The sequence below is a fragment of the Heterocephalus glaber genome, unplaced genomic scaffold (genome assembly GCF_053883595.1).
Source record: "Heterocephalus glaber isolate CG9 unplaced genomic scaffold, H.glaber_assembly_v1.0 deba00001472, whole genome shotgun sequence".
Classification (NCBI taxonomy): Eukaryota; Metazoa; Chordata; class Mammalia; order Rodentia; family Bathyergidae; genus Heterocephalus; species Heterocephalus glaber.
This window is the reverse complement of record NW_028258315.1, coordinates 93,097,022-93,116,386: the sequence shown is the minus strand read 5'-3', so window position 1 is coordinate 93,116,386 and position 19,365 is coordinate 93,097,022. Positions and strand designations below refer to the sequence as shown.

Sequence of the window (19,365 nt, the reverse complement as noted above, 5' to 3'; positions counted from 1 at the left end):
TTTTTCCTGTTTTGAGGAGATAACCTGACTTCCTTGAGAATTTTCACCCCAAAGTGATTCCCCTCCAGTGAAAGGTAAAAGAGAAATGAGTCACTTCCTAGTTTTCCATGAGGCTGAGGAACTTTTACCCTGCAGGAACCAAAAGAGAAAAAGACATAAGGAAAAGGATACAAGGATGGCCTTTGAAAAGCAAATCAAAACAATATCAAATTCACATGCGTGTTTTCCCGTACACATGGGAACACATCTCAGCACGGAGAGCGTGCCACCCCCACCCCCCCGAGCTCTCGGCAGGGCCTCCTCTACTGCAGAGAATCTTCCGGCTTTCCCACGGTGACCATCCTTTGTCGGGTGATGTCATTGAATTGTCAGAGCTGACATTGCACAGCTCAGCCCAGGTTTGTGCATGATGTGTTAAAAAAAAAGGATCACCTATTTTTTAGTCATATCTGTAGGTAGAGCAGCTACTGTCTGTGCCCATGAACACTTGACAATTTCCAGAGAACATTACCAGCCTTCCTAAAGACCCAAAATGTGCTACTGTCATCACTGGAGTTTGTTCCAGTGGAGAAGGTGGGTCGGATCTGCTTAGAAGGACTGAGTTGGCCTGAGGGAGACAACTTATTGTCTTGTGTCCTCACAGGTTAAGGGTCCAATCTAGCGTCTATAGAAGCATCTGTAACCTAAAACATTGGGTTTTTTAAACATTGGTTTTTGATATTTTTAAGATGTGCTCACACATTTCATCTTATTAGAACTTCCTAAAGACAGACACTCTGCCTTAAAAAAATTAAAAAAGAATGCCAGCCAGTCACAGTGACCTGTAATCCCATTTACTCAAAAGGCTGAGGCAGGAGGATTACAAGGTGGGGCCCAACCTGAGCAACTTGGGGAGAGTATCTCAAAGTAAAAAATGAAAAATGGCCTGAAGATGGAGCTCAGTGCAAGGCCCTGAGTTCAGTCTCCAGTTCAAGAAAGAAAGAAAGAGGTAGGAGAGGAGAGGATGAGAAGAACAGAGTTAGGGGTGTAGCTCAGCGGACAGTGTAACGTTAATCTAGCGTGCTTAAGTCCCTTGGGTTCCATCCCCAGCACTGGGGAAAAAACAGAACTAGCCAGGTGTGGTGGTGCATGCCTACAGTCCCAGCACTCAGGAGACTGAGGCAGGAGGATCACCCTGAGTTCAAGGCCCACTGGGCCACATAGCAGGATCCTGTCTCAAACAAACAAACAGAGCTATAGTGCAAATATAGCTTCACCCAGAGTAGAAAGATACAAAGTCACAAATAAGTGCTATTACTCCCACCCTCCAGCCCCACATCTCTACTGCCAGATGTGACCGTAGTTAACAGTTTCTTGGACACTTCAGAAACTTTCTGTGCATATATCCAGGTACATGTTTTCCCTGTGTAAAAGAGCTAAGACTGTACTGTTCTCCAGCTCTTCTTAGATCTTCACTGAGCAGATCTCAGTCGTCTTTCTGAATGTGTACATTTAGACTAACCACATTATTCACAGGCTGCTGGAAAGGCACTGTTTGGATTGTCATTATTCACTCAGCCGTTCTCCTGTGGTGGACACTGAGGTGGTTTCCAGTTTTTTGTTATTTCAGGTAGTGCTATAATAAACTTCCTCATTCCTGTATCTTTCTGGGTTTGGGCAAATACAGTACATGTTTACAATAAGTTCTAAGCGATGCATTACCTGGTCAAAAGGTTATTTGGGGATGGATGTTCCTAAGTCCTTCACTCCCAGCATTGTTATGTAGCGTGCCAGCTCCCTGTCTTATCCTGAGTGCCATCAGACTGCAGAACTTGTGCCAAGCTGCTAAGTGAGAGTGGTTTATCATTATTTTAATTTGCATCTCTATAACCATATTCAAGGTCAAGTATTTTTTTCATATTTTGGAGGATATATATTTCTTTTCCTCTGACCTGTCCATTCATATCTGTGCCTGCTTTTGGAAGACCATGCTTTGGATTTGTTTCTTATCCTTGTATATCCAACACAGTATTGGGCACATAGAAACTCAAGAACCATTTAAATTTAACTTAATACATGGGACACACAATAATAATTTGAAATATTCTTTATTAGAATATGAAATCCTTGAGACAAACTGCCATCACTAGAAATCTTCACTCTGGAAGAGACATAAACAAAATGTCTTCTCAAGAGATTTCTGTACATAATGGAAGGGGGGACTCCTCTTCCTTTTTTGTGTCTGGAACCGGGCCTTATGAATCAAATTGATCAAAGATAGATCAACAAGGGGAAAGCATGCAGATTATACTTGATGTTAATATGTTAAGTTTTGCATGTGCTTGGAGGCCTTTATAGAAAAGAAATAAAGATCCAAAGAAGGGCTATCTATACCCAGGAGCTTATATACTTTTTTTCCAAGGAGCTTGCTATATAGTCTAGGCTGGTCTCAAATTCGTGATACTCTGGCCTCAGCCTTTCTATACCATTTTAACAAAGACAAATAAATATGGAGAGGTGGCAAGACAAAGGGAAAGGGGCTTGAGCCGGAGATGGCAAGTTGTGGGGAAGCCATTAGGAAGCACATGGGGAAACTAATAGAAAATAAGGGTTATGTTAGTAAAGAGCTTTTGCAGATTCATCTTAGTGCTAGATCCCCATCGTTTGTGATAAGAGTATTCTCTCCCTAGTACAAGGAGAGCATCTTTTTCAGGGGAAATAAGTGCCCTGCTCTTAGGAAGAAAGAGGGAAGTTAGACAGCCCTTCCTACAATTACTGTTTCTCATTGGCCTTTGGCTCAAAGTAATCAGTTTTCTAAAGTAATGTATTTTGGGGTGTCATATTCAGATTTTCTTGAATTACAACCTTATTTTTGACCCAATAGGAAATGGATATTGTCGAAGTGGAGGTTCTGTGTTCTCATGTGTAATTCCATACACCTATGTACTAAATTTCCAAAATTTATTTCTTGCCTATTTTACAGCAACAAGCTCCTGAACTAGGCTCCTTCATGGTCCCTCTCTTATTCCCCATCAACCTGTTCTCTACACGTCGGCTTCTGTGGTCTTTCTAAAAATGCAAATCTAAGGTTGTTCTAGCTTAAAATCTTTCAGTAAATCCCCAGGGCCCAGAACCCCTTCACTAAGGGGTTTTTCTTCAGCATCTTAATTTCAGTCCCCTCACCCCATGTGACTATCAGCCCAGTGCCCCTCGTGTCACATGCTTTCAAGACTACACAAGCTTTTCTCACTCTCTTCCTTCTACAATATCCTGCCATTTCTCTATCTTGCTGCCTCCTTCTCATCCTTCAGGAATAACCCTTTCAGAGCTTCTGCTGTAAAGCCTCCCATGAACTATTCTCCCAGCTGTACAAGATTCCCCGGGCTGAGCTCTACATAATACACTTACTTTGCTCTTATAAATGCTAATCTAACTCTCTTCCCAATAGACTGAATCCTCAGGGGCAGGAACAGTGTCTTCCTATTCCATACCCAGCATAAAGTTTACAACACTAGAGCGGCTCAATAGACATTTGTTAAATATAATATTATAAAATAGCCATGCTGGTAACAATATAGAAAAAAGGAAGGAGCCAGCCTTCTTCCCTGATGTCTCAAGCAGATAGGATATTATCATTCATGTGATGTGTTCAGTTTGAAGTCTATTGCCCGGATGTGTGCCTGCAGAGGTGAATTATCTCCCATATCTAATGGACCTTGTCTGGAAAATGGTTGGGAGATACTATATCATTAATATTTTCTTAGCCCAAGGGAAAATACTGCCAAGCCAGAAAGATACTCATTTCTTCAGAGAGTGTGTAAAGTATATTTAAATGAAGATAAAGAAGGCAGGGCTTTATGTGATTTCTTGAAGTGCAGAACACTTGGCAGGAGCTGAATCCTCTCCATTTTATGGATTTTCTGACAAAGGACATGGGCCAGGAGAAGTTACTTTGTAGAGGCCGTAAGAAAATATGATTTTCCATTTGTATGAGTGCTTGTTACATGTCTCCAAACAAGGCTGTATTGATGTGAGATGAAAATACAGTACCTGTCTGTACAGTGTGCTTCTCAACTATTGCTTTGAAAAAGCCCCTGTTCCAGATGCCACCATATTATAAACACCTCTGGGATCATCTTCAGGAGGGAGGAGAAGAAATGTCTGGTGGGCACAGTCCTCCGCTCGTCGCCTTTCCAGACTCTTGTGATTCCTCTTGTTGCTCTCAGAGCATGTCCTCCTGACCTCCCTGCATGTCTTCCTTAGTGAGCTCATCTGTTTTCCCAACCTTTGGTCTCACTTGTATATCTTTCCCGTATAGCCCTGGCCTTCCTACAAGTATTCCCCCACTCATTCACTCGTTCAGCAAATGTTTATTGAGAATCTAATGTGTGAAGACAGACTTGACTGCCCTCCCTGTGGACCTTCGAGTCAATGGGGGTGGTATACATGACTCAGTCACACAACTGGGTAGATAATCACACACTGAGATGTCTGCTGGAAGTCACTAGGGAATTTGAATAAATATCTTCTTTTAGCCTCTCTAGGTTCATCCTCTCTGCTTCTCTCTCTCCTGCTCTGTTCCCCCAGAAAATGGAGAGCATGAACTACATCGACTCTCTTGGCCTCTGGCTTCTGATGGGGTTCAGCTAGTGGAAATGAGAAAGGAATAGAGAAGGAAGTCAGGGTTACTGTTCCTCAGCACCCTGTCTGCAAAGGCCACCAGGCTCACTGCACAGTTTGACTAAGGTCCCAGATCCTCTCAAGGGGGCCTCTTTCCCTGCCTTTCGCTTTCTCGCTTCCGATTATCCCTTCTTCATCCCTTAGTCTTGGGAGCAGGGGAGTGGCCCTGAGATTCCATACTATCCCTCTATGCTTCCCCTCACCTTTACAATGAACCTTTCTCAAATCTTCCTCACACCATCCTATTTGACTGCACCAAGTATTTCCTGCAGGGATGGTGACTAATGGATACCTGCTGGACTTATAACTCAAGTGAGACTTGTAGGAAGTAGCATTTGAGCTTAAAGCTAAAGGATACAGAGACTAAAGTAGGCCATTGTGAGAAAGGAGACTAAGGTTTGGCTTTCCTTCTGAGCCCTGAGGGTGGTATGACAGTGACATTGGGAAAGTACAAAAATATGCTAGAGAAATACCAGAGATGGAGAAATACCGTAAAGACCAGGCTGTGTGAGGCTTTAAGCCAATGTGGCTGCATGGGGTTTTACTTTAAGAGCAAATTTTGAAAAGCTCACTCTGGGTTGGATTATAGGAATCCCACATTGGAGAAAAATGAGAAAGGATTCTAGAGCAGTAGGATAGGACGGTGACAGTGGGTTTGGAGATAATGTCAACACATTCAAGAGCTAAGGCTGGACTTCGTCATGGATCCCTAAGGTTTTCTACCACATCTTCACATGGGGAAGCTACTAAGACCTCACACTGTTCTTATGCTAAACGTAAGTCCCTCATCATCCCACATCTCCTCAGTTTCCTAATTCATTCAGTGGTATCTGCACTGTTTCATTCACCCAGAAAACAGACTTTAGTGCCCTGTTCTCTTATCAAACTAGTTTCCTCCATATTACAGAAAATATGATCACCAGTGGCAACTGGTTTCACTCTTTCAGCCTCCATCTTCATGGTAGGACTCTCTCTCCTCAGATCCAGTTTGAGAATTTCCAGGGAAACATGGTAATTGGCCCAGATTAGGTTAGATGTCCACCTCTGGGCCAATCAGCTGATTACATTCATAAGTTTATGGAGAGACATGGTAACTCTCAGAAAGCCATGTGATTAGAGATGGCTATTCCAAGGGGGAAGGAGTTCTAGACAGACAGTCCCTTGGTGCCTTCCACTGTGTCTTCAGGAGATTGGGACTGTTCCACAGAGAAGCTGAAAGGGTTTTCTCTGAGAATGAACACAGGACAAGGATGTCCACTAAGTACTACCTAATATATTAGTGGGAGTCTTAGCAAAAGCAGTCGAGTAAGAGAAAGAAAAACTGGCATGCAAATTGGAAAGGAAGGAATGAAATTGCCCATGTTTGCAGGTGAAATGATTTACACATAGAAAAACCTAAATCTAAATAAGTTACAACTTATAAAAGGATTTTGTAAAGTTGCAGGATACAAAGTCAGCATACAACAAAGCAACATTTTTATATACCAAAAATGAACATGCTGAAAAGAGAAATTTAAAAAGCAGTCCCATTCACATAGCTACAAAAAATAAAATGTTCAGGAATTAAGTTAACCAAGGAAGTAAAAGATCTCTACAATGAAAACTATAAAACACAGATGAAAGAAGCTGTCGAGGGCACTAAAAGGGGGAAAGATATCGCAGGTTCATGGATCAGTAAAGTCAATATTGTTAAAATGACTGTACTATCCAAGTGATATATAGATTCATACAATTCCCATCCAAATACCAGTGACTTTCTTCATAGAAATAGGAAAAAATCCTAAAATTCACATGAAACCAAATAACCAAAGCAATCCTAGGAGGACTTGGTGGGGGGGGGGGTCATAATACCTGACTTAAAACATACTGCAAAGCCTTAGTAATTAAAACAACATGGTACTGGCATAAAAACATACACACCGGCCAATGGAATAGAATAGAGAACCCACAAGTTAATCCATGGTCACACAGCCAAATGATTTTTGACAAAAGTGCCAAGAACATACAGTGGAGAAAAAAGTCTCTTCAATAAATGGTCTGGCCAGGCTCAGTGACACCATGCCTGCCTTGCAAGTGCAAGGTCCTGAGTGTAATCCCCAGTACCAGAAAAAATAAATAAATAAATACTCTGGCCAAATTGCATATACAAATGGAGGAGAATGAAAATAGAGCCCTTCCTTTTACCTTACACAGAAACAAGTCAAAATGGACCAAAGACTTACGTGTGAAACCTGAAACTATGAAAGTACAACAGGAAAGTACAGGAAACACTCTTCAAAGACATGGGCAATAAAAGAAAAAATACATAAACAAATAAGATTATATTAAACCAAGAAGCTTCTGCATGGCAAAGGAAAATACAGTTCAGAGACAACCTACAGAATGGAAGAAAATATTTGCAAACTATTCATCTGACAAGGTAATATCTGAAGTATATAAGAAACTCAAAAAGCTGAACATGAAAAACATCCAATTAAAAATGGGCTAAAAAAATAAACACTTCTGGAAAAAAAGATATGCAAAGGATCAAGTACATTAAAAAAACTGCCCAGTCTCACTAATCATCAGAGAAATACAAATGAAAACCACAATGAGATTTCATCTCACCCCAATTACAATGGTTATTATCAAAAAGACAAAATATAACAAATACTGGAAACATGAAGGAAAAGGAAAACTTACACATTGTTGGTAGGAATATAAACTACTATACCCATTATGGAAAACAATATGGAGATGCCTCAAAAAAATTAAAAATGAAACTACTATATGATGAAACTACTATATGATACATACAGTGGATGTGAAATCATTATACCAGAAAGATACCTGCACTCCCGTGTTTATCACAGTACTATTCGTCATACTTAGTCGACTCAGATGCCCATCAGTGGACGAATGAATTGAGAAAATGTGGCATAGGCACACAGTAGAATATGATCCAGCCATTTAAAAGAATAATGTTCTGTCATTTTCAGCAACATGGATGGAACTGGGGGTGGTTATGTTGAGTTCAATAAGCCATGCATAGGACAGATACTATGTGTTCTCACCTACTTGTGTAAACTAATAAATCCTATAGAAGAATCAAATGGAATAATGGTCACTGGAGACTGAGAAGGGCAGGGAGACAAGAGGGACAGAAAGAAGTTCAATAAGGAACAGCAAGACGCAGAGGAAGAGTTAGTTCTGGTGGTTCTTTGGCACAGTAGTAGAAGACCGACAGCCTATGTCGGTCAAAATGACTGAAGGGTACAAAAGGGCAAACACACAAAAATGGCAATTTCAAAACATGGAGATGGTTATTACCCTGACTTGTTTATCACCCGCTTTATACATGTGCTGGTTTATAATGTAACCATAAAGATGTACAAATATTATCTATTTTTTAGAAAAAAGAATTGTTCCATGGTAGCCCAAAGGATAAAGGTAGTAGGAACAATGGGAGGTGAAAAAGAAAAACAGGTGTTGCCTCAACACAAAGAAAAAGATTTTGTAGTCAAAGCTACTTGAAAATGAAATGTGATCCTTGAAAGCAGTAGGTGCACAGTTACTAGTGGTAATCAAGGATAAATTAGATAATCTCTTGGTGGGAATTTTGCTGAAGGATTTCAAAACACGGATTTCAAGAACACAGTTGTTCTTCCAACCCTGAGAATCAGGTTAGAGACCTCCTGAGGAAAAGAAACCCAAATTAAATCATAGCATCTTAATAACTTATTCAAGTACATCTGAAGAGATATATAAGAGTTCCCAACCGCTTTTTTGAGCTCCCTACTTGAAATGGGAGATGAATTCTAAGAAATGCTATTGAGAGCACTTTTTCTGTATTTAATCTTCAAAAAAAAGGGGGAACATATGTTTTCTTGTTTTTATGCTAGTAAATATATTTCTCAACTCACATTCTATTTTCTGAGGTAGAAAATTAAATTTTTTCTTGGCTATGTAGAAGCAGGTGTGTGTCCCCAGAGTCACCTCAAATAGTATATGTACCCTGTGCATGATGAAGTGATGACAGTGCGCTCCTAGCAGGTGGAGTGGAGCAAGAGGGAGGGAGAACACAGTGGGATGCGACAGCAGCATTAGTCATTGCTGTGGAAACTTTTAGTACTGAGTGGCACTCAGTAACCTGGGCTAACAAAGAAACTTGATGATTTTGCCCTTGGTAAGTATTGAAGGCATACCTGGGTGGTAGTAAGAATCAAATGGGGAGGCTGTTTTCATCAAACTGTCTAACGAATGAAGAGGTAATTACAAGCTGAAATAAGAGCTCATTGTGAGAAGACCCTGCATTCTCCATGAGAAGGGGCAGGAAAGAGCTCGGCCACACTGGAGAGGGAGTATCAAGGAGCGCGTCCCAAAAGTGCCTGCCTGAGCAGGTATCAGAAGGTTGGATGTGAACTTGCCAGGCCAGGGGAGAGTCAGAATAGTAGCATATGGGCTGGGCGGGGGCACAGCCTGGCACATAGGGAGAAGTAAGGGGAGGCTGGTGTGGCTGGAGCACAGTGAGTGGGAAGAGGTGGGTACAAAATGAGGCTGGAAAAAGCATGTAGATGAGTTCACGCCGAGCCTCAAGAGGCCAAGGTGAGGAATCTGGTCGTTCTCTCGAGTACAGTTGCTTCCCGATGGTATTGAAGGGCTTTGCCCAAAGACGCACTGAGTGTGGGCTCAGTGTGGACAGCAGAGAAGGGGAGCTAGAGTGAGTGCCTCTCGGGGACCACTTCCGAGCGGTTCCTGCAGGTGACGCGAAGCAAGACAGTTGCTTAGACTTTGGCGGTAAAAGAGATGGTAAGAAAGGTGGACTCGAAGGATACCTAGGAGGAGAACTGGCAGAAATTCTCATAAGAACCTTGGGAATTTTCTGCTTCAGTTTCTTCCTGTAAGGCAGCTGTCATCGAGCCATCCCAGGCCCATATCCTGCCCACAGCCTGTTTCATCGGACTCAGCCATGCCCACCCATAAATATGCTGTTTCTGACTGCTTTCTCCACACAACCGCAGAGCTGAATAATTACAGCAGAGACCTTCCGACCTGTGAGGCCTACTACATTCATTGTTCTGGTGCTCGACAGAAAACTTAGTCAAGCATGGACTTCACACTATGTCACCTCCGTAATAGCCCGTGATGCACAAGCTCTTTCCTTGGGGTCCAGAAATACATAAATTGGCTTCGGACAATCTCTGACCTGAAATTGGAAGTAGAGTTTGGTTATTTGTAACCATTTTCCTAAGAAGTCATTTTCACTAGCTTTTTGTAAATTTCTTATTTTTATTAGTACATGTTTGCAGTACATAATGATCACATTCATCATGGGAATGTGCTACATGTATAAAATGCATCTTTATTACTTTTATTTTCTCCTCTTCCCTTCCTTTCCTCCCACCTCATCTCTAGATCCCCTTCCCATTTGCAAAAAATCTGTCTCCCTCTTTCCTATTATCATTTATTTTGCTCTGTAAATTATTTATACTTTGGGTTTCTCATCTAATTCACCAGCTTTTGAAAAGAATCTGAATTCCGCTCCCCTCAAAGTGAGGTATTTACCAGTCCTCTCCCCAGTGTGTTCCCTGACTGTAGAAGAATTTTATAATTCAAATTTCTTTAAATGAATAATAAATGTGCTCTGGCAGCAGATGAGTTTCACCAAGTATTGGGTAGATACTGATGCAAATTGCTAATCCCTGACTGAAGACCCTCTGTGGAAAGCATTTCAGTGGGCTGGTTCTTCTGACACAGTTTTATGAGAGCAGATCGCTCCGCACTGGAAATGACAGCAGTGCCGTAGTTGTTATCACATCTTACATTTCTGAGATAAGTACTCCATCGACTGAGCATTGACGTGTACACAAGGCCATAGAGAATTCCCTCCCAAGGGCCTGACAGATGAGTTGGACACCCACAGCAGCCAACAGCGGCAGCCCATGTTCTGTCATTTTCTCTAGCTAGAAACCTTCCCCATCACACGATGGCTGTCGGAGGGCAGGAGCCAGTGCTTTGTCCTGCAGTCCCCAGGGTCTCACACAAGTTCAGTGAGTGGATATTGTCCATTTATGTAGAAAGAAGAGTGAGCTAAATTTGCTTGCGTAATGTTTTGTGTATATGCATATATGTATATTTGCAAGAAACATGTTAATAAAATAAATATATGTAAAAGTGTCTTCTAAACAAAATCGTGTTTAACTAAAGGAACTAAAGCCACAGTCTATCTTTATTTTACTTTTTAATTAACTGTATTGGTCCACTTTTGACATACATAATGATCACATTCATCATAAAGAATTTGTGCCTGTGCGTAATATAGCTTCTCCTCGCAATTTCCCTCCTTTCCCTTCAATCTTTCTTCCCCTCTCCCTTTACAAAACTTTGTTTCTATCATTTTCCTTCTATTCTTTTTTTTATCCCTATTCCCTTCCCTTTCCCCTCCTCCCTCCTTTGTTCCCCTTCCCATTTGAACATTTTCTTCCTCCTTCCCAATGTCTGTTACCATTTTGGTCCTTATTTACCCATTGGGTTTCTCACACAAGAGAACAATGTGATATTTAAACATGTCTGTCCAATTTATTTCACTTAAAATTAGGTTCTGAAGATTGCACCCATTTACTTTAAAAAAAAGTCTCAAGTTTATTCTTATTTATGTCACCTTATCCTTATTGATGGGCATCTGGGCAGTTTTCAAGATTTAGCTATCACAAACTGTGCTGCTATAAACATGGGTGTGCACACAGCCCTGTGGTATGATGCTTTTAACTCTTTTGGGGAAGATACCAAGAAGGGAAAAAGCTGAGTCAAATGGAACCTCTAGTTTTAGTTTTTTAAGGAATCTACATACTGATTTCCATATAGTTGTAGCAATTTAGAGTCCCACTGGCAATGAAGTAGGGTTCCTTTTTCTCCACAGCCTCACCAGCATTTGTTATTGGTTGCTTTTTTGATATAGCCATTCTTTCTGAAGTGAGACAGAATTTCAGTGTTGTTTTAGTTTGCATTTCTCGAATGACCAATGATGTTGAACATTTTTTCATGTGTTTATTTGCTCTTTGTACTTCATCTCAAAGGTGTCTATTAATTTCAGAATTTTTGAATTACATCTTTAAATTTGGGAGGTCTGATTTTTTTGAGTTCTTTATATATTCTAGATGTTAGTCCTTTGCCTGAAGAGTACCAGGCAAAAATTTTTTCACAATCTATGGGTTGTTTCTTCACTCTGTTGTTGGTTTCTTTTGCTATGCGAAAGCTTTTCAATATAATGTGATCCTAGTTGTTAATCACGTAGTACGTCCTATGCAATAGGGGTTTTATTCATGTGTTTGCCTTTACCAGTGTCTTAAAGAGTTCTACCTATTCTATTCTCCAGAAGATTGTTTCCATTTTAATATTTAATCTTTAATCCATATCAATTTTAGTTTAGTCCATGGTGAGAGATATGGGTCTAGGTTCAATTTTTCGCATGTGGAAAGCCAGTTTTCCCAGCACCATATATTAAAGAGCTTATCTTCCTTCCAGTGCAGGTGGTTGGCCCCTTTATCAGTGTTCCATTGATTCGTGGATCTGGTTTTTGTTTGTTTGCTTGTTTTTGCTTTTCCAGTACCATGCTGTTTTATCATGGTAACTTTGTAGTATAATTTCAAGTCAGAGATTGTGATGCCCCCGCCTTACCTTTGTTGCCCAGAATTGCTTTTGCTATTTTAGGTCTCTTCTGGTTCCAAATGAATTTTAGGATTGTTGTCTCTAGTTCTATATATAAGGTATGCTATTGGTATTTTGATCAAGATTGCATTAAATCTGTATAACAGTTTGGGAAGTATGGTTCTGCTTATCCAAGATCAAGGGATATCTTTCCATTTTCTGATATCTTCTTCAATCTCCTTTTTCAGAGTACTGTAGTTTTCAATGTAAAGGTCTTTTACTTCCTTTGTTAGATTGATTCCTAAGTATTTCATTTTTCTTGATGCTATTATGGAAGGTGTGGTTTTCCTAATTTCTCTCTCAGTGAGTTTGTTATTTGTGTGTAGGAATGCTATTGATTTTTGAGTGCTGACTTTGTATCCTGCTATGCTACTGAATTTGGTTATTAATTTCAGGAGGCTTGTGGTGGAGTTCTTAGGGTCTTCTATGTGAGTGGCATGTCATCAGCAAATAATGATAATTTAACTTCTTCCTTTCCTATCCTTATTCGTTTTAGCTCTTTTTCTTGTCTAACTGCTCTGGCCAGTGTTTCCAGAACTATATTGAACAAGAGTGGTGATAGTAGGCATCTTTCTCTTATTCCTGATTTTAGAGTGAAAGCTTTCAGTTTTGGACCATTTACTATGACTTTGGTGGTTGGTTTGTCATAGATGGCTTTTATCAGATTGACATAAAGACCTATTCCAGTTTTCTGTAGGATTTTTATCATGAGTGGGTGTTGGACTTTGTCAAAGGCTTTTTCTGCATCTATTGAGAAGATCATGTGGTTTTTGTCCTTGGTTCTATTAATATAGTTCATTACATTTATTGATTTGCATGTGTTGAACAATCTCTGCATCCCTGGGGTGAATCCTACCTGGTCATGGTGTATAATCTTGGTTATTTGCTGCATTCTGTTTGCCAGTATCTTATTGAGGATTTTTGTGTCTATGTTCATTAAGGAAATTGGCCTATAGTTCTCTTTTTGCCACAATCTGTCTTAACTGAGAATATTGTCTTCAATTCTCAAAATAGCTGATTCAGCTTTCTTCGTGTACTGAGCACTGTATAACATGCAGGTTGAATGAAAACCATGAAGTATTCCTTTTTGGTCAAGATTTTAATATTATGTCAATCTGGCCACAGTGAAAACGCACAAGATAGTTTTTATTCCTCATCTTCAGTTGGTTTTTATGTGTGGTGTTTAAAATGAATTCATTCTCTTGACTCTAACAAAATACCTCTTCTGTTGACAGTTCAGTGTTCACAGGTCTACCTAGGAGCTGCAAGAGGAAAGAGGCCACCTGGGTCCTCAAAAGCAATGAAGAAGAGGAAGGTTTGGGGGTTGCTCAGAGAACAGGCCTGACTAAAAAGCAAGCTCATTTACCAAAGGAGCTGGAGGCCTCTCAGTGACAGGACATGGTCAGTCAGGATGAGAGTTGGAGCTCAGGAAACCGAGCAGAGTATCAACTCCAGAAGGCACTGCCAAGGTGGAAATGGTGGAACAGAGAGCAAGAACAGATTCCAGAACAAGGTGGCTGGGGTTAGAAGCCAAGGAAATGGGTCAGAACTACAGTTAGGACAGGCATGCTATGAGTGAACCTACGCTGGAACCACCATCCATTAGATGCATGCTGCTTTACCTAGAACAAGGCATAGAGGTTTAAAGGTGTGATCAAGAGTCAAAACAGGCCAGTTGGGTGGTGCACACCTGCCACCCAAAACTCAGGAGACCAAGGGAGGAGGACTGTGAGTTCAAGACCAGCCTGGGAAGCATAGCCAGATCTTGACTCCAAAAAAAAGGGAAAAAAAACAGTCAAGACCATGGGTTAGCATTACATGCAGAAGTTAAAAACTTGTAAGATACAGGTGCTAGACCATTAATTGCTTGATAACAAGTCACCCAAAAAAAGACTGGTCTTGAAAAAATGAAAATATTAAGCATATGTAAAGTAATACAAAAAGAAAGAAAAAAATGCCTCCAGGTTGAGAAGAAGGCATTAAGCTGGAGCAGCATTTCTCAAGATGCCCTGTGTGCTCACAAGAGACATGACACCAGCAGATGCATAAATTGGGGCAGTGCTACATGTTCTGTCTTCCCCTTGGGTGAGTCATGGTGTTTTAAAGGTTATGGAAAATCCTGCAAGAAAGCTTTTGTTTGATTTTTATTAGCCAAAATTTTCCATATTATAGTTAACGTGGAAACCTTTTTTCAATTATAGTTTATAGATGGTCACTTAGTAAAAAACCAAACAAATGAGTTGGTTTGATTAAAAATGTCTTAATTGCCAAAAAAAAAGTCTTAATTGCATAAAATTTTAAAATCTATATTAATGTGATTTGTCAATAGAACCCTGTGGTCATTTTGAAAAGTGAAAATTAGATACACTTAGTTGGGTGTGGTGGCACACACCTGTAATTCCACACTCAGGAGGCCTATGCAGAAGGATCACCAAGAGTTCAAGGCCAGCCTGAACTATACAGCAAGACCCTATCTCAAAAAAAGTGGGGGGTCCAGCAGGGATTTAACTCAGTGATGCTGCCACCTGCCTTGCAAGTACAAGGTCCTGAGTTCAATCCCTGGTAACAAAAAAAAAGAAAAGAAAAGAAAAAAGAAAATTGGAATATACCAGAATTATTACACCAAAATTTATTACACCAGAATAAACTCACATCATATACTTAAATAAATGGATCAGAAATCTAAATACCATATTTTAAAAGCCAGGAAAATAGCTAGAAGTAAACACAGATGAATTTCTATAAAATGTGGTTGCAGAGAGAGGCTATGACTTGAAATACTAAGCAATAAAAAAATGATTCATACATTTGACTACATTAAAAAAACTTGGGTGTGACAAAGAAAACACCATAAGCAAAGACAAATGACAAAGTGAGGGAGACAGCGTGATAGAAAATGGAGCCAAAGACATAAGTTAACATGTATGACACATGCATGTGCTTGTGTTTACATGTATGTATTGTATAAATAGCCTTAAGCATAAGTCATGCCACTCATAATGAGAACAAATCCAAATCAGAACCACATTATGATACTAGGTCTCATGTGGCAGGCTGGGAATCATTTAAAAGCTTCATAAGACGTGTGGCTTTGCTCTAGAGGAGCCAGCACACTCATCCACTGCTGGTGAGAAAGCAGATAGGCATGACCTTGGGAGGGGATTTGTCAGTATCTAACAAAATCAAGTATCCATTTCCATTTTGTTCCAGGAATCCACTTCAAGGACTTTACCTTGAAGATATACCTCCAAGTATATAAAAATAGACATGTCAAAGATTATTCATTGAAATATTAATTGCAGTAATTGCAAAATATTGAAAACATGTCCAAATGTATGTCAGTAGAAAAGTAAATGATAGCAAACCCACAAAGTGGGGCATGAAGCAGCTGTAACTAAGAATGAGGAAGCTCCTGAGGAACAATTTCCAGCATGTATTGGAACCTGAAGACGAAACAACAAAAGAGTAACTTACAGAGGCTACCTTTTTAATAAGAAGGGGGATCTATTAAAACAGACATGTACACATTTGTTTTTTGGAAAATGAAACAGAACACCACCGCAAGCAATTCTGTGTCTTATGTTTGTGTGTGTTTTTTGCTTATGATGTATATACTTTTGATTTATATATAGCTTTTATATACTCAAAAATTAAAAATGATAGAAATCAACAGGAATGAAAAAAAATCCCTAAAATGTAATACAAGCAAAAGCAGATGGCTATGTGTAAATGCAAATGACCACACTGAAGGTGGGGAGGGAGAACTCACCCAAGCAAATTATGAACATAGAATTTTAACTAACCAAAAAAATCACATAGAGAACTCTGAAGAGCAGGATTGGAATGTGCTGTTTGTTTTCATTTGTTTTGCTTTCATAGGTTTTTGGTTTCTTTGTTTTGCTTAGCAATTCTGAAATGACTTTGGGCTTTTCCTGTAATTCAGAAAATCAGTAAATATACTGAGGATAACGGGAGCCACATTCCTCACTGTCAGGAGGGAGTTACAGAAATGGGAAGGAAGGAAGACAGTGAGTGTGTAGTATGGTATTCACACTGGAGGAATCAAGATGGCACATGGTTAGAGGTCAGGGGCCATCAAAAGCTTCCTGTGAAGGGCCAGATAATGAATATTACATTTATTTACTGTGACATTTACATTAAAATACTCTGCCACAAGAGTGAGTGGCTTGCAAGAAAAACCTCAGCTGTATAAGCCAGCAGTCATCCCACCTGTTTCATTGTTCTAAGTAGGGCCACACCATGATCCCTGTTGATAATGAAGGCAGCAGTGGCACAGCTGAAATTTATGGGATGTTAACTCTGTGTCGAGAATCATGCCAAAAATTATCAGCTTTCCTCAACATGAACAACAAACTCACTGAGAGAGAAATAGGGCAAACAATTCCTTTCACAATAGCATCCAAAAAACTGAAATACCTAGGAATCAACCTAACAAAAGAAATCAAAGACCTCTTCTCTGAAAACTATAGCACTCTAAAAAGAGAGATTGAAGATGATATCAGAAAATGGACAGACATCCCCTGCTCCTGGGTAGGAAGAATCAACATAGTGAAAAGGGTCATACTTCCAAAACTGCTATATAGATTCAATGCAATCCCAATTGAAATCCCAGCAGCATACTTCATGGACCTTGAGAAAACAATCCAAAACTTTTAATCTTTGTCAAGTTGAAACCCAATTTTTCCAGCACCATTTATTAAAGAGGCTATCTTTCCTCCAGTGAGGGTGTTTGGCTCCTTTGTTGAACATGAGGTCGCTGAGGGTGTCTGGAGTTGTTTCTGCATCTTCTACTCTGTTCCACTGGTCCTCAGGTCTGTTTCTTTGCCAGTACCATGCTGTTTTTAATCACAGTAGCTTTGTACTATAGTTTCAAGTTCGAGGTTGTGATACCCCCTGCCATGGCTCTGTTGCCTAGAATTGCTCTTGCTATTCTGGGTCTCTTCTTGTTCCAAATGAAGTTTTGTTTTCATTTTTTCATTTTCTCATATTAATCCCATTCCCTTCTTTCCTTTCCCCTACCCCTTCCACTTCTCCTTCCCCTTTGCCCCTTTTCTTCCTATTTCACATTATCTATTATACACTTTAGTCCTTATTTACACTTTCAGTTTCTCATAGTAGAGAAACTGTTCCATATTTGCACGTGTGTCCTCTTTATTTCACTTAAGAGTATCACCTCAATGTGCATCCATTTCGCTATAAATGTCTCTAATTTCTCATTTTTTATGGCTGAGTAGTACTCCATTTTATTTTAAACACACACACACACACACACACACACACACACACACACACACACACTTTCTTCTTTATCCAGTCTCAAGTTGATGGGAAATTGGGCTGCTTCCAAGTTTTAGCGATTACAAATTGTACTGCTATGAACATGGGTTCTTCATATATCACTATGGTATGATTCTTTTAATACTTTGGGGAAGATATCCGACAGGGAAATAGCTAGGTCAAATCAGACTTCCAGTCCTAGTTCTTTGAGGTATCTCCATGCTGATTTCCACAGTGCTTGCACCAGTCTACACTCCCACCAGCAGTGGAGCACGGTGCCTCTTTCCCCACAGCCCCACCAGCATTTGTTGTTGGTTGATTTCATGATAGCAGCCATTCTTTCTGGAGTGAGGTGGAATCTCAGCGATGTTTTCATTTGCATCTCTCAAATGACCAGTGATGTTGAACATTTTGTCATATGTTTACTTGCCATTTCTACTTCTTTGTCTGGGAAATGTCTGTTCATTTCAGATCCCCTTTTTTGGATTGGGTCTTTAAATCTGGGAGGTCTGATTTTTTTTTAAGTTCTTTATAGATTGTAGATAGTAGACCTTTGTCTGAGGAATAGCAGGTGAAAATTTTTCCCACATTGTATGTTCTCTCTTCACACTGTTGGTGGTTTCTCTTGCTGTGCAGAAGCTTTTGAATTAAGAAGAGATCCCACTTGTTGATTGTTTGTGCTAGTTCACGGGCAACTGAGGTTTTGTTCATAAAATCTTTTCCTACACCAATCCCTTCAAGAGTTCTACCTAACCTCTGTTCCAGCTGGTTCAGCATTTCTGTTTTAATATTTAGATCTTTAATCCATTTTGATTTTAGTTTACTTCATGGTAAGAGATATAGGTCTAGTTTTAATCTTTGGCAAGGTGAAACCCAATTTTTCCAGCACCATTTATTAAAGAGGCTATCTTTCCTCCAGTGAGGGTGTTTGGCTCCTTTGTCAAAGATGAGGTGGCTGAGTGTGTCTGGAGTTGTTTCTGCATCTTCTACTCTGTTCCACTGGTCCTCAGGTCTGTTTCTTTGCCAGTACCATGCTGTTTTTATCACAGTAGCTTTGTGGTAGTTTCAACTTGGGGACTGTGATACCTCCTGCCATGTCTCTGTTACCTAGAATTGCTTTTGCTATTCTGGGTCTCTTCTTGCTCCAAATGAATTTTTGGATTGTTTTCTCAAGGTCTATGAAGCATGCCACTGGGATTTCAATTGGGATTGCATTGAATCTATATAGCAGTTTTGGAAGTATGACCCTTTTCACTATGTTGATTCTTCCTACCCAGGAGCAGGGGATGCCTGTCCATTTTCTGATATCCTCTTCAATCTCTTTTCAGAGCGCTATATTTTTCAGAGAAGAGGCCTTTGATTTCTTTTGTTAGGTTGATTCCTACGTATTTCAGTTTTTTGAATGCTATTGTGAAAGGAATAGTTTGCCCTATTTCTCTCTCGTTGTTCCTGTAGAGGAAAGCTATTGATTTTTGTGTGTTGATCTTGTATCCAGCTACTTTACTGAATTTGGTTATTAAGTCTAGAACACTTTCAGTGGAGTTCCTGGGTCTTCTATATAGAGTATCGTGTCATCTGCAAATAATGACAATTTTGAATTCTTGATATCCTATCTTTGTTCCTTTTATTTCTTTCTCTTGTCTAATTGCTGTGGCTAATGTTTCCAAAACTGTATTGAACAGGAATGGTGATAGTGAACATCCTTGTCTTGTTCCTAATTTT

At 39.9% G+C, this 19,365-nt stretch overlaps 1 protein-coding gene across 12 annotated transcripts in view; it reads left to right on the top strand.

Moving 5' to 3' along the window:
- Window positions 1-19,365, top strand: part of Cfap20dc (CFAP20 domain containing) — a 241,213-nt gene that overhangs the window by 201,442 nt on the left and 20,406 nt on the right. Inside the window, exon 15 of one of the 12 annotated variants that reach the window (XM_087182492.1) lies at window positions 6,853-8,356. The exons of the other annotated variants lie outside the window; for them this stretch is intronic. Coding sequence (XP_087038618.1) covers window positions 6,853-6,952 — 100 coding nt within the window. The 3' untranslated portion in view covers window positions 6,953-8,356. Of the gene's footprint in view, window positions 1-6,852; window positions 8,357-19,365 lie in introns of those variants that run through there. 12 annotated transcript variants of the gene reach the window in all.